Raw genomic sequence first — 17353 nt, 5'->3', positions numbered from 1 at the left:
ATCACCTGAAGCTGTTTGAAAAGTTTAGAGTGCATCTGGACTGTGAGCTGTGTAATTCTTCCTCTCCTCAATCAGGCTCGAGCTGTAGTGCTGCTCTCGTGAGTTTAACGTGATCACATGTTACATTAAATGAGATCAAACAACTATTCAACAAAGAAAATTTTTGTCGACAATTTTTTATTGTCGATGTTGTCGATAATGTCAACTAATCGTTTCAGCCCTATATTATATACAATATTTTTTTAATGACAAGAAATCAAATAAAAAAATTAAAAAAAATTCTCATCTACACTCTGCCCCCTCTACCGGCTGTGCAGTGTCATGTGCAAAAATAACTTGCTCCAGGGGGCACTGCAGGGGAAAATAGACCCAACTCATGAAAAGATACATTTTCATTTCACGTGGTCTTTAAATGAAAATAAATATGATAAATAAGCCAACCAATGTACCTGTTATTTAATTCCCCTCAAAAGCCATGTCTTTTTCATCCATTTTATTTTAATAGACATGTATTTTACATATTTTAGAAATATGATAGCAATCACATATCCCATACAGAGATTGCACTGTCAGAGTGTTTAATGTACACACAAAATATCAGAGTTAAACATTTTAGAAGAGAACAAAACATCACGGTTGTTTAAGCCAATGAGCATAAAGCTGTGTCATCAACAAGTTGTTTCCCATCGTTCTTGCAGTTTGTGCCGCCTGACTAAAAAAAAACTGTGGCCGCCTCGCTCTCGCAAGAGTATTTTTTTTACATACGTCGCCATGACATCACATCAAGTTGGACAGATTTCTAACCAGAATGCATCTGCCAGCGATCACCGGTGATCGGTTCTGCACAGAACTTGCTCATCTCAAACGAGCATATAGGCTGTTTGTGGCAAATATAACTCATGCGTGTGCAAGTGCTATAGAGTTAAGCACAAACTCAGGATCAAACTGAGTTGACAAAGGTTTTAGCAAACATTTTGAGATCGCTGAACTCAATTTAAACCGGTTTGGATCTATTTGGTTTTGACAACCTGAAACTTACTCTGAAACTCTGAGTTTGTTCAACCAGCTTCATGAAACAGGCCTCTGAGGAAACTGACACTCTGCAAAAACAACTGAAGGGGCGGTCACAATACACTTCCCACTCCATTCACTCCCATTCAAACACATCTGAATGTGGGAGACTGGAAAGGCAAGCTCATGAAGAAATTTCACATTCTGCTGCATAAAAAATTCAAGTTTGGTAACCTCTGACCTGCGAATTTTGATGACAAGAAGACCAATAGAAGCCAGTTACCAATGTGATCAATAGAAGACTGAAACATCACACACTGACCTCTTGGCTCAATTCAAAGAATACATATTTCAAAGCTTTGTTATTTTATTGTTGCAGTAAAGTAAGCAGACGGTATATTTTTACATTTTGAATATAATATTATTTGTGATTTATTATTTATTTAAACCAGAAGCCCTCACACTTGACATCATATCCTGGTTCGTTGTGCTTTCCAAAATAATTCCACGTTAAAAACCTAGAGGGACCAGGGCTTGACAATAACAGAAACAACTGACATTCCAACTACAAAAACAACTGACAATACAACTGACACTCCAACTACTCTCTTAAAACAGTTGGATTAAAAATAACCCAACAGGTAACCCAATGGTGGGTTGATATAGCTCCAACCCCCTAAACTTATTTGTTGAGTTATTTGTTGTAATCCAAAATGTTGCTTTAATCATCCTCTTATTATTATTATTATTATTATTATTATTATTATTATTATTACTACTACTACTACTACCATTATTTTTTTATTATTATTATTTATAAGGGTTTCAGGACTCCGGTTTGATTCCTGTTTTCTATCACTTCTCTCCTCTTTCTTTGTGCTCATATCCCTCATGTGTTTGTTTTTGTTTTCTGTTTCCTCGTGTCTTGTGAAATTGCCTAGCCAACTCTAGCCATCTTGTCTTGTCAAGTCTAGATTGTCTTGTCCTGTTTTGCTCCTTCTCTCTGCCCAGTCCTGCCCTGTTTCCCTGAGCTGGTTTGGGCAAAGAATAGATATAATCCCATAACACTCCCTCGCAGTTTGACAACCTGGTGGCCCTTGCCATTTGCTTGGACAACCAAATGAATCTTCGTTGTTATGTGCGAGGAGTTTCCACCTGGCCACGGAGCGAGATGACATCCTCCGCTACTTTCCCTCACCCTGGCAAACCGTAAGAGCCTGAACCCATGCAGGTGGGCAGAATTTGCCTCGCCGCAGATGAGAGGCAGGGTCTAATCTCTCTGGGGCTGTGTTTGCATTGTCCTGCAAAAGCCGCCACTCACCAGTAGTCAGGGGGATCCTGGCGAGCGCTACTCACTTTCCCCCTCTTCAGCACACTTCTGCAAAACACACTGCGGTGGGGCGAAGCATTGCACGGCAACTCCATGCTGATTGACTCTGGGGCAGAGGGTAGCTTTATTGCTGTGCTAGCTGCCAAGTGGGGACTTAAGATCAGAGAGCTTCCTTCCCCGCTGACTGCCTGTGCCCTCAGTGGTTGACTCCTTGCCAGTGTTTTCCAAATCTCCACCCCAGTGAGTCTCACCATTTTAGGCAATCAACAGAAAGAGCTACGTTTTTTTTTAGTCCTCTTATGCTCCTCTTGTCCTTAGCAACCCCTGGCTTTCGCTTCATAACCTTCACCTTATCTGGGCAGAGAATTTTGTTTTTTCTTGGAGCACTTTTTGTCATGTCCACTGTCTAGGCTTTGTGCTGTCTCCTGTGATTCAGGAGGAGGCAGTGGATCTGTCCGGGTCCCGCCGGAATACCACAATCAGTGGGAGGTCTTCAGTCAGTCCCAGGCCACATCTCTTCCTCTCCACTGACTGTATGACTGTGCCACTGATCTCCTCCCAGGCACTTCTCTGCACTGGGGGCCTGTGTTTGCTCACTCCCATCCTGAATGCCTGGCCATGGAGAGGTATTCAGCTGATTCAGAGGCCGCCAGTCTCATTAGCCCCTCCTCTTCCCCAGCGGGGTTTTTCTTTATCAAGAAGAAGGACGGCACCTTGCATCCCTGCATTGATTATCAGGGGCTGAATGACATAACCGTTAAAAACAGGTATTTTCTGCCTTTTATGTTGTCGGCCTTCGAGATCCTGCAAGGAGCAAGGTACTTCACAAATTTAGACCTCCGCAACGCCTACCATTTAGTTAGGGTTAGGAAGGACAATGAGTGGAAGACAGCCTTTAACACACCCACGGGGCATTTTGAATACTTGGTCATGCCATTCGGGCTGACCAACGCTCCGGCCATCTTTCAGGTGCTTGCCAATGACATGCTGAGGGACATGATACACAACTTTGTATTTGTGTACACTGACGATATTTGTACTTTTTCTCATTCTCTCCAAGTACGCACCAGGATTATTAGTTTTTGTTTCGTTTTTTATTTATATTTTATATCCAATTTGTCATTTCATTTTAGTTTAGTTTTTATTAGTTTTTTTTCTTAGTGTTTTCTTGTTTCATTAAAAATGTCTAATGTCATAAAGTTTCTCAGGGCAGTCTTCTATCTAGTGGCATTTTCATGTTTAAATTAATAATGTACATTTTTCAAATTGTGTAACATAAGGTGAAGATGGGTAAAGTGGGATTGTTAAGCTTGATCCCAGTTGTATCCATATGTATTTCCTTAAATAGTTAAAAATAAATAAACTAATCTTTGGGAAGTAAACAATGAACTTTCTGAGGTTTTAAATAGATGATTTTACATTAGAATGTGTGGCAGAGCTTATTTCATGACCACCTGTGGGAAAAACAATGGTAAAGAGAATGACAAATCTTTTTAAGGTGATAAAAAAGTAAAAGTTGGTTTAATGTTTGTGAATGTTACATATGATCATTTATGATGTGAAAGTGTATAAGAAAATATTAAAAAATATTAAAAATGATTTGTAGATATTTTCTAAATAATAATTTTTCCTGTCCCACTTTACAAATACCACCTGAAGAAATCTAGGATTTAGTCAAAAGAGGGCCTTCAAAGGTTCTTCTTCCCAGTATTGAGTATTTCTTCTTTTTGCATCTGACTAAAGTAGGAAACATCCCAAGCATTCTATAAAAGTATAATGTCAGGTTATGTGGCACTGACCTGGTTTATATTTAAAAGTGCCTAGAAAAGAAAAATTTCCAAAAGTGTCCCATTATTTCCCATATTCACCCTACTGTGTATTAAAAACTAAAACTAAAATTAATTCAAGGTCATATTTATTTTATTTTAGTTCATTTTTGAGTTATGAAAACATATATTAGTTTAGTTTCTGTTTTTCCAATCATTTCAGTTTTTATTTTTGTTTCAGTTAACGAGAATGTTTCATTTAGTTTTAGTTTTCGTTAACGGTAATAACACTGGTACACACCCAGCATGTCAGGCGGGTGTTACAGCGGTTGCTTAAGAATCAGCTATACGTCAAGGCAGAGAAGTGTTCTTTCCATGTCCAGTCTTTTCTGTTCCTGGGGTTCATCATTTCGGCAGAGAGGAATCCTCATGGACCCTGACAAGATGACGGCCGTTTCCGACTGGCCAGCTCCTGACTCACGCAAAGCCTTTTAAAGATTTCTGGTCTTTGCTAACTTCTACAGATGTTTTACTAGGAATTTTAGTCAGTTTGCTGCATCTCTGACGGCGCTCACCTCCACGAGAACTCCCTTTCAGAGGTCTCCTTCAGCTCAGCTTGCCTTTGACCACCTCAAGACCTGTTTTTGCTCGGCTCTCATCTTGGTGAAGCCTCATACCGGAAGGCAGTTCATATTGGAGGTGGACGCATCAGAGGTGGGGGTCGGAGAGGTCCTCTCCCAGCTATCCCTGCAGGACAATAAGGTGTAAACTTGCACCTTTATCTCCCACCGCCTGTCCCCTGCAGAAAGAAGACATCAGCAACAGGGAGTTGGTGGCTATTCGTATGGCCTTAGGGGAGTGGCACCATTGGTTGGAGGGGCTGACATTTCTGTTTGTGGTTTGGACTGACCATAGGAACCTTGAGTACATTCGGTCAGCCAAATGACTGAATTCTTGGCAAGCTTGAAGGGCTCTCTTTTTTGGGCACTTCGACTTTGTCCTTTCCTACCATTCGGGCTCTAAGAATGTCTTAGAAACACCTTAAAAAGAGGTTCCCAGGAGATGCCTGGCAAACTTTTATTCATTCCTGGGTTATTCCGATCGGCAGTCCTCCGGTGGGGTCACTTCTTCAGATTCATCTGCCATCCAGGAGTTAGGAGGACACTGACTGCTGTCCATCAGCAGTTTTGGTCGCTGGCCATGGTGGAGGATGTCCATCAGTTCATGGCAGCCTGCTTGGTCTGTGCTGAGAAAAAGTCCAGCAATTCTCTCCATGTTTTTCTCTCCATTTTTTTTTTTTTTTGTATGACAGGTCAGTCTCATAAGGGAAACATCACTGTAGTGACTTTATGCCTGCATTTTGTCGCTGTTACAGCATTCTCAAATTAGTTCAGAGGTTTTTGTCACAGGCTCAGCAATCTAAGGATATTGTTGTGTGTTTAATAAAAATGTTTTTATTATTATACTTATATATATATATATATATGTTAGTATAGTTGCATTATACTATTATATCTATATTTTGTACTATATGTACTATAACAGGGTGATAAATGTACAGTCACATTCGTTTTAGTAACAGTATACTATTATATACACTGATGAACCAAAACATTATGACCACTCACAGGTGAAGCAAATAACGCTGATCATCTCCTAACAAGGCCACATGTCAAGGACCTGAGCAACTTTGACAAGGGCCAAATTGTTATGGCCAGACGGCTGGGTCAGAGCATCTCTGAAATGGCAAGGCTTGTGGGGTGCTTATGTTAAGCAGTGGTGTGTACCTACTGACAGTGGTCCGAGGAGGGACAAACCACAAACCGGCGACAGGGTGTTGGGTGCCCAAGGCTCATTGATGCGCAAAGGCAACGAAGACTATCCTGTCTGGTCTGAACCGACAGAAGGTCTACTGTGGCACAAGTCACAGAAAATGTTAATGATGGTTATGGAAGGAATGTGTCACAACACACAGTACTTCGCATCCTGCTGTGTATGGGGCTACATAGCCGCAGACCGGTCAGAGTGCCCATGATGACCCCTGTCCACCATCGAAAGCACCTACAATGGGCATGCGAGTGTTGGAACTGGACCTTGTAGCAGTGGAAGGAGGTCGCCTGGTCCGATGAGACCCGTTTTCTTTTACAACATGTTGACGGCCATGTACGTGTGCGGCATTTACCTGAGGAAGTGATGGCATCAGGATGCACTATGGGAAGATGACATGCCAGTGGAGTGAGTGTGATGCTCTAAGTAATGTTCGGTTGGGAAAACCTGGCATCAGCCATTCATATGGACTCCAATTTGACATGTGCAACCTACCTAAATATTACTGCAGATCAGGTACACCGCTTAATGGCAATGGTTTATCCTGATGGCAGTGTTCTCTTTCAGCAGGATAATGTGCCCTGCCACACTGCACACATTGTACGGGAATGGTTTGAGAAACATGATAAAGAGTTCAAGGTGTTGCCATGGCCTCCAAATTCCCCAGATCTCAATCCGATTGAGCATCTGTGGGATGTGCTGGACCAACAAGATCTGCTGCTAATGTATTAGTGCTAGATACCACAGGACACCTTCAGGGGTCTTATAGAGTCCATGTCTCGGCGGGTTGGCGCAGAGGACCAACAGCATATTAGGCAGGTGGTCATAATGTTTCGGCTCATCGGTGTCATAATTTATTCCAAAAAATAACAAAAAAGCACTACAGTATTTCACACCACAATGTGCTATTTATACATTCTGAAAAATCTCTTTGTGTCCCATGGCAAACAAAATCAAAATCAAACGATAAATCAATGAGTAAATGAATGTTAATTCATTTCATTTAAAAAATGTTTTGCCTTGGGTTAGTAATAGGATCCTCTGAAATGAGTTGAATATGCAGTAATGTTTAAAATATGGGCCAAGGATGAAGTTTTGGTAGTGCAGGCAAAAAGTCACTATAGAGATGTTTCATTATGAGAGTGTGTTGATAATGGAAGGGACATCTTCCAATCTGAAATTGTAGACACAACTTTTAGATATCTGTGGCCCTTAATGTTCTTCACTCAGGCAGTGCCAGACCTATCTCCTTTTGGTCTTAAATGTTGGGCTATAAAAAGTAACAGGCATTTCAGTCATTTATTTCAGACCAGTGGCATTTTCTCCGAAGAAGGCAAGGGAGGCAGCGCCTCCTCAAAAATTCAATATAGAAAAATAAACCACTTTAATAATAATATTAGAAAATATGACCTCAAAAATGTATATGCAGTCATATTTCTAAAGTAGCTGTCAATCAACTTATTAACAGTGTAAGATAAAAGGTATTTCGTGTGCCTTACCATAAGAAACCTGATATATGGCAATGGGCATACAGTATATATAAAAGTATATAGTTCATGCATTTGGGCATAGATGTAGGCTACATAGCTTATTCACATTACATGTACAGTATATGTTACATACTGTATATTAAAACAGCTATTTTTTAATATTTAGTATGATGTTGCATTTATGTGGAATTTTGACAATTTTTATGCCTACCTTTTATATCATGTTTCAGATTTCAGATTTGTATGTGTTTAACCTGAAAGCGATTTAAATGTCACATTGAACTGAAATATGAATTTACCCTGGACTAAAAAAAGAAGAAACAAAAAAGATAAAAAATCTGAAATAGCACTCTTTCTCCTTATATCATCAGTCCACCAGATGCCACTCTTTCAAACATTATAGACATAAAATATCTGTGCATACGTATGTGTGGTGAGCAGGGCGGGGCCAAGCAGCATCTGGGCAGAGTGAGGCCGGGAAGATAAGTGGTGAATGATGTCCACACCGGTCTTGTGTTCCAGTGAGGGGTGGCAGGAGTATTTAAGGAGAGGAGACAGTGGCAGACAAGAGAGAGCTGAAAAGCCAAAGAAGTTTATGTGTAGTGAAGCTAAAAAGCATAATGTGGTGTGAAGCAGTGTGTTATTGTGTGCAACTGAAAAGTGCAACAATAAATGTCTACGTGTTTTGTCAAGTCAGCCCCAGCTTCTGTCTTTCCTTAATTGTTACACTGGTGCCGAAACCCGGGAGGAGGAAGGATGCGCTGGCAAGGAGTCCTCGCCGCTGACTGAGGATTGCGACACAGAGGGAGTGCTCGATACGGTGGCGCTGGAGCTCTGCGTCAACCGGCAACCGAAAGGGATGGCTGAGGGGTCCTGTGCCATCGCCCGGCATCATGGACGGAAGCAGTACAGTGAGCTGAGGGCCAGTCGATGGCATGTCCGGGGCCGGCGAGCCCCTCTCTCTCTCCTCTCTGCTTTCTCCTCTCTCTCTCTCTCTATTCTCCCCCTTCTCCTCTCCCTCGTACTGTTCCAACTTCCAGGCATGTGCAGGTCGGACCCGGAGACCATCCTGATGTGTCAATGCTCCCTCCCTAGAAATGGGGGGGGGGGGGGGGTGCAGTATGTCACAAGCCAGAGAATTCCCTGAACTGAGTTTGGCGATAGGGGCATGTGGCGGGCAGGGCGGGGCCGAGCGACATCTGGGCAGAGTGAGGCCGGGAAGATAAGTGGTGAATGAGGTCCACCTGTGTGCCACACCGGTCTCGCATTCCAGTGAGGAGCAGCGGGAGAATTTAAGGAGAGGAGACAGCGGCAGACAAGTGAGAGAGAAGCACAAAGCTGATTGTGTGTAGTGTTCAGCTGAAAAGCCAATGAAGTTTATGTGTAGTGAAGCTGAAAAGCATAACGTAGTGTAAAGCAGTGTGTTATTGTGTGCGACTGAAAAGTGCAACAATAAATGTCAACATGTTTTGTCAAGCTGGCCCCAGCTTCCTCCTTTCTTTAATTGTTACAATATGTTAGTGCATAATCAAGTGATTTATCACTCAATACTTTTACTCACTTTTTCACAAATCTCTCCATAAAATGAAAGACCCATCTGATATGTTCCTTAATAATAAGGTATTTGTCTGGGTGCCTGGGTAGCTCAGTGAGTATTCACGCTGACTACCACCCCTGGAGTCGCAAGTTCGAATCCAGGGTGTGCTGAGTGACTCCAGCCAGGTCTCCTAAGCAACCAAATTGGCCCGGTTGCTAGGGAGGGTAGAGTCACATGGGGTAACCTCCTCGTGATCGCGGTTATTGGTTCTCGCTCTCAATGGGGCGTATGGTAAGTTGTGCGTGGATTGCGGAGAGCAGCATGAGCCTCCACATGCAGAGTCTCTGTGGTGTCATGCACAACGAGCCACGTGATAAGATGCGTGGATTGATGGTCTCAGAAGCGGAAGCAACTGAGACTTGTCCTCCACCACCCGGATTGAGGTGAGTAACCGTGCCACCACGAGGACCTACTAAGTAGTGGGAATTGGGCATTCCAAATTGGGAGAAAAGGGGATAAAAAAATAATAAAATAAGGTATTTGTCTAAGGATGTCATTAATACTGATCTTACAGATCCTCCAGCATATTTTTGTATATTCTATGAAAAGAATAATGCAAGTGCTAAAAAAATAGCCATCTTAGTTTGTGCTTATTACCATAATAATTATTAAACAAAAATTATAGAACATAATATTTGCTTTTGATTATTCAAGTGTCTTTACACAGTAAAATGCTCTTACAAAGGTTGAGTTGCTTGTTGTGATCTGGGACCTTTTACTATAGTCTGAGTTGGGGTTAGTGGATCATTCCTTAGAAGTGATTGATTGGGACATGACAGATATTGCTATGCCCAATCTATTCCATTTTAAACATAGAAAACAGAATGAATCACTAATTATTTTAGTGTAATTAACCAACATAATCACACAATCACAATTTTAAATGATATTCACAATGTAACTGTATGTATTCCTATCCTATCTTACTCCACTTAACTCATGTCAAAAAATAAGTATTTATCTTAATTTAACACACAGACTCCATATTTTAAGATGAAGCCAAACATTTAATTTTATTTTGTATAACTATACTATATAGCTTATGTTTTTTTGTTTTTTTAAACACAGGTACTCCACTGTTGTAGTTGATCTGTCACACATATCCATCACTCTAAAACAAAAGTTTAAACATTAGACTAATAAATCAGTCCATAAGAGCAGTAAATATTCACACTTTGATTGATATTCACAGACTGCAGTAAAACAGGGACAGCAGAAATGTGAGACAATATCAGGACTTTCATTTTAAATTCCTGAGACAAACAGGAGAATTAGCTAACCACAGCTAATTCTAGAGACTGATTTTGGTGATTGACTGAGCTTGTACTAGCTTTTTTATTATAGTTCCCATTTGTAAGAACTTGAGCTGCGTATGCGCTATGGGACACTGTCTGAGTGTCATGTGGTCTGTAGCACTTATACAATCACGTCAATTTATTGGCTTATGGAGCTTAAGCGACGCCCCCAGGGAGCTATGTCACATGCTCCATAAAGGCGCCATTGCGTCAGAGATTCTGTTCTTCAGTGCACGATCTCCTCTGGCCCATGTTGTACTAGCGACTCACGTTGAAGTGAGGATCATTATTATTCTCACTTTTGAGTGTTAACACAGGATGGAATTTAAGAAGTGCTTATCTCCGTGCATGCGGTTTATCGTGGGTGAAGATTCCCACGACATGTGCATTGCCTGTCTGGGGTTTCGCCACACGGAGGCCACATTGGAAGGTTCAGATTGCCCACATTGCGATTTAATGAATGTCAGGATGCTCTGCAAAAGGCTTGCCTCCTTTGGAAAGTCGGTCAAGCTGCGTGCTGGTGCTGGTCGCGTGTCTGCCAGCACCATGCGGCCACTTGACCCGTGGGAGGTCGGCGCGGATGTCGAGGAGATGGGAGCTGAGCAGCAGGCTGACCTACGGTTCTCTCTGTCACTCTCCCCGGATTTGGCTCGACATTCTCCCGTGGTATTTACACGTAGGCACTTGTGTCCTAGCCCTGAGGCCCACACAGCGGTTTCCTTTAATGCTGAGGATGAGGACGCCATGTCTATGGCAGCATGGGATTCCAAAGATTCCGCTGGCAGCCAGGCTGAAGCCTTGCCTACTAGTGGTCATATTTCCAAACCTTTGGTTGCTGGAGATTATTACACATGCAGTGGAGAAGTTGCACCTGAACTGGTCGGATGAAACGCAGTCAGAGGATCGTAAATCGATCTTGGACGACTGTTTTTAGCGGGCCAACACGCAGCTACACCTCATAGGCCACTCCCTTTTTCCCTGGACCTCCATCATGAGGATCAACCTTGATTTGTAATCAGCCAGGATTACAAATCAATCGGCCTCCGAATTTTCTAATGTGGGTTGAGCTTCTGACCACGGATATACTTCGGTCCTGGTGATGGAAGAGATGCTGACTCCCCATCAGGCCTACTCTTCCCTCAAAGGCGTGCAGGGTGACGTCGTCCTTGTTGAGCAAGGCCTACCAGGCTTTGGGTCAGGTGGTTTCAGCTTTGCACACGCTGGCGGTTTTTCAAGCCTACCAGGCCCATTTTATGAGGGACTTAAATGAGGGAGCTGGGCTGGATGCTGAGGCTGTCATGGAACTACGCTGGGCTTCTCATTTGGTGCTGAGAGCTGCCAAACACATTGCTTGTGCTGTTGTTCAGAATATGGCAGGACTCGTGGCGGCAGAACGCCATCTATGGCTTATGCTCACGGATATTTGTGACAAGGACAAGGCCTTTCTAATGAACGCCCCTGTGTCACAATCTGATGCAGTCTAGTCGGTGGTGGAAAAATTCTGCACTGTGAAACAGCAGACTGCCACGTTCCAGCAGATGCATCCTCACAGAGAAAGAGAAAAGCCCGCTGCAACTCCAATGCGTTCACGTTCGGTATCCTCACATTAAGGCACCGGACACAACTTTTGCACCCCTCAGAAGGATTGGGGTTCTTGTTCTACATGTCCGTGTAGGCATTTGGATGTTGGCCCGGCCCCTTTTAAATGGTCGGCAGAACACCAGGATCGAGCCTGACAGACTTGCAGTGAAACAAAGGGTGAGCCCCCATTCAGTGAATGAAATCAAACCATACAAATGTATCTGTGTCGTTCCTGTTTGCCCTTCGGACAGTATCGGGTTGAGTTCGCCGTTGTACATGCCTCGAACACCCGACAGCCAGAATATGGTTGTTTTTCCCCGCAGTTTGCGCTGGGGAGCGAACATTAAAAACCAGCATCCCGAATTCAGCCTCTGTCTCCATGAATGCTAGGGCCTTTGTGGCGAACCAGTTTTCTCAATAAACATTCCCCCCAATGTTCATATGCTTTTCCCCATTCAAAATACCAAGGAAAAGGTTTATTCTGTCAGCATCCCTGCTGTGAGATACATTTCAGGGCACTTATCTTTTATGCCTAAATACAATAAAGGCAAAAACATTATTAAATTCCTTTCAACCAGCCACAGTATTGGAGGAGCGAAGGCTTCCCTCCGCTGTGCCACTGATTCTGGGGCAGTCGCCAAAAGTAAGCAAAGCGTGCCATCTAGTGGCTACAGGTTGCGCTGCAGGCAAGAGACATGCATTAATCCCTCTGTCTGTCCATCTGCCGGCTTGGCAGCAGCTGAAGGGCATTTCAAACTGGGCATTTGTCTGTTTCCAGTTTGCATTCTGTTGATGTTCAGAGTGGGATGCGTTCTCCCTGCGAGAACATTTCACAGGCTTTTGGGGCTCATGATCGCAGCTTCTGCTGTCATTCCCCAGGGCATGTTGCATGCAATACCTTTTCAGTGCTGGATGAACTCCACAAAGGGACTTCAACCACTGACGCATACGTCCTGTCTCTTCAAAGTGATGCATAAGTGCTACCAAACTCTGTTACCATAGAAACGGACCCACCTTCTGATGTGGGATGTTCTAATGGGACAGGTGTGTTGCTGCAAGGTTATAACAACAGATGCCTCCTCCACAGGTTGGGGTGCTGTATACAAGGGTCATCCAGCCTATGGGGTTTGGACGGACCAGCGGCAATATTGGCACATAAATTGTCTGGAGAAATTCACGGTGCTGTTGCCGTTAACGGAGATTCAGGACAGCCATGTCCTCGTCCGGTTGGGCAACAGGACGGTGGTGTCCTACATCAATTGCCAGGGAGGAGTATGCTCTCATTGGCTGACACATCACATTTTTCTGTGAGCACAGGACAATGTGCTGTCTCTATGAGCCGTACATGTTCTGGTCCAGTTGAATTTAGGGGCGGATCTCCTGTCCAGACAGGGCTTGATGCCTGGAGAGTGGACATTACATCCTCAGATTATGGAACAAATCTGGAGAAGGTTCGGCAGAGCGGAAGTGGACCTGTTCGCTTCGAGCGAGAAGTCACACTGTCCCGTCTGTTTTCACTCTCACCCCCGGCACTGCTGGGAATTAATGCAGTGGCCGACAGCGCGTCTTTATGCATTTCCACCGATCAGTCTGCTGCACGCATTTCTACAGAGAGTTCGGGAGGATCGGGTTCGGCTTCTGTTAGTGGCACCGTTTTGGCCATCTCAAGTATGGTTTTTGACTCTGATTTCTCTCCTGAAAAAAGTGCCTTGGGAGATTCCAGTCAAAACAGACATGTTGTCTCAGGCTGGGGACACAGGTTTATGTTATGGTATGGCCCCTCAACGGGGTGCACTTTTGAATGATGGGTTATTCCCTGCTGTGGCTGATACTATTCTAAATGCTAGAGCTCCATCCACTAGGAGGCTTTATACATTCAAGTGGCATATTTTTGCTTCTTGGTGTACAGCATGAGGTGAAAATCCAGGTCACTGCCCGGTCGGTGTTTTGGGGCCGGGATTGCCCCGGCCAATGCTTAAAGTCTATGTTGTCGCTATAGCGGCTGAGCACGTGCTTATCAATGGAGTCTCTGTTGGTAGATAGTCTCTTGTTTCTCGTTTTATGCACGGAGTATGCCTTTTCGTCCCGTCGGCATTCCTTTATGGGATTTATCTGTTGTTTTAGAGGTGCTCTCGGGTGCTTTGTTTGAGCCCTTGGCAACAATCACTGATAAGCTTTTGACTTTTAAAACAGCCCTGCTAGTGGCATTGGCATCGTTTAAGAGAGTCGGTGATTTGCATGCCCTGACGATCAATCCCTTATGTATGGATTTTGCACCAGAGTGTTCAAGGTCAAGGTTATTTTGATGTCATTTTGCTCGAAGACCATACATTTTCAGGCTTTCTATCATCCCCCCTTGAGTCGGAGGAGCATGAAATGTTGCATATGCTTTGCCCAGTTCGGGCGCTGTGAGTTTATGTTGAATGTACTAGCCAGTGGCATAAGTCAGAGCAGTTGTTTGTGTGCTTTGGTGGCCGCAACAGGGGTGTTTTTTGGTGTCCAAGCAAAGAGTGTCTCATTGGCTTATTGATGCAATTTCAGAATCAGAATCAGAATCAGATTTATTGGCAAGTATGCTTACACATACAAGGAATTTGTCTTGGTGATAGGAGCTTCCAGTGTACAACAATACAAAAACAGCAGAAAGACATAGATATGAAATAGAGGAATGAAATGGCAGAAGAAGTTGGATGTGTTCGATAAATATAAAAAAGAATAAACTGTGTATTGCACATAGTTATTGCTCAGTGGGGCAATTTAACTGTTCATGAGATGGATATGCTGAGGGACAAAACTGTTCCTGTGCCTGACGGTTCTGGTGCTCAGAGCTCTGAAGTGTCGGCCAGAAGGCAACATTTCAAAAAGGTAGTGGACAGGGTGAGTGGGGTCCAGAGTGATTTTTCCAGCCTTTTTCCTCACTCTGGAAGTGTATAGTTCTTGAAAGGGGGAAGGGGGCAAACAATAATCCTCTCAGCAGTCCGAACTGTCCTTTGTAGTCTTCTGATGTCTGATTTCATAGCTGAACCAAACCAGACAGTTATTGAAGTGCAGAGGACAGACTCAATGACTGCTGAGTAAAACTGTATCAGCAGTGCCTGTGGCAGGTTGAATTTCCTCAGCTGGCGAAGGAAGTACAATCTCTGCTGGGCCTTTTTCACAATGGAGTCAATGTGGGTCTCCCACTTCAGGTCCTGTGAGATGGTAGTGCCCAGGAACATGAATGACTCCACTGCTGCCACTGTGCTGTTTAGAATGGTGAGGGGGGGTCAGTGTTGGGGTGTTTCTCCTAAAGTCCACAATGATCTCCACCGTTTTGAGCATGTTCAGCTCAAGGTTGTTTTGACTGGCCATACTCTCTAGCAGCTGCATAGGCTCGTGCCTTCCTGCAGAAAATCTGACTCGATGGCGTGAAAGCGAGCGCCTTTATGGAGCCCATAACGTAGATCCCTAGGGGCATCGCTTAAGCGCCATCAGCCAATAAACCCAATAATCTGAGACGTTCCCTTTCACAGGAACACGAGCTGTGTATTCACGATGGGAATGATATACATTCATGCCATGCGAACAGCAGCTCCAACTGTCTAAGCCCGTGTGGCAAGCATATAGCGGTGCACAAGCGAGCTAAAGCATGTGTGAATGTATAAGGGCTTCAGACCACGTGACACTCAGATGGTGTCCCATAGCGAATACGCAGCGTCTCGTTCCCACTCAGGGAACCAGGGTTATGTTCCACGTAACCGAGACGTTTTCACCAAGCATTACAATAAACATTATGTAATGCACCTCTGTGCACCTCTATAATTAAGCTCTTATTTTATCTAATGCTTTAATTATCTGATTAACATAAACTATGTTGATTTTAACTAGCGGGAATAGTGTTTTTCTCCCTTAATTCGCACCCTATATTAATATTACTGAATAAAATTTACAATGGCATTATTAGAAATATAAATGTACTGTTTTAGCATACATATATAATGAATTTATGCATAGTAAATAACTTTTCAAGCATTATATTAACTATAAAACATTATGATTACCTTTCACAATCAAGCTGCTGCTTCTGTCAGTCAAAACTGGACCATTACAATTTAAACTGTTGCGAAACCTGGATTTAATCCAACTGAATGGGTTGTATTAAAAATAACCCAACAATGTTACAAATAACCCAACATAATGACCCAATATGTGTAACCCATCTGTTGGGTAAAAACAACAACAACAACCCAATGTTTTTTTACTACTGACACTCCAATATCAGAACATCAGAAACAACATCTTAAACAACTGACACACCAACTGACACTGCAGAAACAACTGACACTAGAACAGCAAAAACAATGGACACAAAACAGATGTTTCCTTCTATATCTGCTAGTTTTACCTGTACGACAAAAGTCACAGTTTGACAGTCGGGATGTTTTTGCCCATGTAGCTCCACTTCCACAGAATGAACATACTCTGCTTCTGATAGGCTCCGATCCAGAAAGTGAACTCTGTGAGGCAGACCCAACTTTCTGCGCTCTTCATCAGCCTGGAAATGTACACCTAGTGCTGGGATGGGGAACATCGAAACATATATACTGTATGTGTGTATATATATTATATATATTGATACTGTATATGTGGTATATCTTACTGATATTTGGTGAGTAGGAGTCCGGGTAAGCGGTGTACGTGTAGCATGCCTTCACATCCACACTAAATAAAGACAATACATATATTACCAAAGAGCTATCATATCATTTAAATTCAAGCATTTCAGTCCAAAATCTTTGGCATGTACGATTTATCAAAACTGTATGTAATAATGAATTAATTCAGGTGTCACCAAATCTTTTGGCATGAAGTGGCATTTTTTAATTTTCCTTGCTAAATATTGTGCAAGTCCCCAATATTATGCTGATAATATTACAAATTATATTATCAGCATAACAGGTTGAAAAGTCTAACTGCACATTTAACATAATTGTCAGAGTTTCTTAATAATTTGGTACGTCCTCCTTCAGTTTTAATAACAGAAAGAGCTGACATGCAGGGGCGTCAGACCAGGCTAATGGTGGACCTGAGTAACTGGGACCCCGACTGGAGAAGGGCCCACAGAAAGGCTATATTGATATTCCATGATATTATCATGAAAACTTTACATATAGTAATGACATGCTATTGGTAGGAATAAAACGTCGCAAGATGTTTTCCATCCGTTAACATAGGGAGTTACCCTAGTCTGCCTTGACACTTCTTGTGTTAGTAATACCCCCCCCCCCCAAAAAAAACTAAACAAAACAACGGACCAGTCCTCCAGTCCATCTTCACCCATGTGCAGGGCAAACTGAGTACACGTCATGTACATTACTAAGTCCAGTAATGTACAGCTCTGGAAAAAATTTAGATCACTGCAAATTTATCAGTTTCTCTGGATTTACTATTTATATGTACACTACTGGTCAAAAGTT

General features: G+C 43.0%; 1 protein-coding gene across 3 annotated transcripts in view; it reads right to left on the bottom strand.

Annotated features, from left to right (window-relative positions):
- Positions 1-17353, bottom strand: part of itga7 (integrin, alpha 7) — a 191252-nt gene that overhangs the window by 86039 nt on the left and 87860 nt on the right. For all 3 annotated transcript variants that reach the window (XM_051672272.1, XM_051672273.1, XM_051672274.1), the window contains exons 11-12: positions 16537-16598; positions 16282-16451 (exon numbers count right to left, since the gene is read on the bottom strand). In XM_051672272.1, the coding sequence (XP_051528232.1) occupies positions 16282-16451; positions 16537-16598 (232 nt within the window). The remainder of the gene's footprint in view (positions 1-16281; positions 16452-16536; positions 16599-17353) is intronic.

The sequence above is a fragment of the Myxocyprinus asiaticus genome, chromosome 35 (assembly GCF_019703515.2).
Source record: "Myxocyprinus asiaticus isolate MX2 ecotype Aquarium Trade chromosome 35, UBuf_Myxa_2, whole genome shotgun sequence".
Taxonomy (NCBI): Eukaryota; Metazoa; Chordata; class Actinopteri; order Cypriniformes; family Catostomidae; genus Myxocyprinus; species Myxocyprinus asiaticus.
The sequence above is the reverse complement of the archived record's forward strand: the minus strand, read 5'-3'. Positions and strand labels throughout refer to the sequence as shown.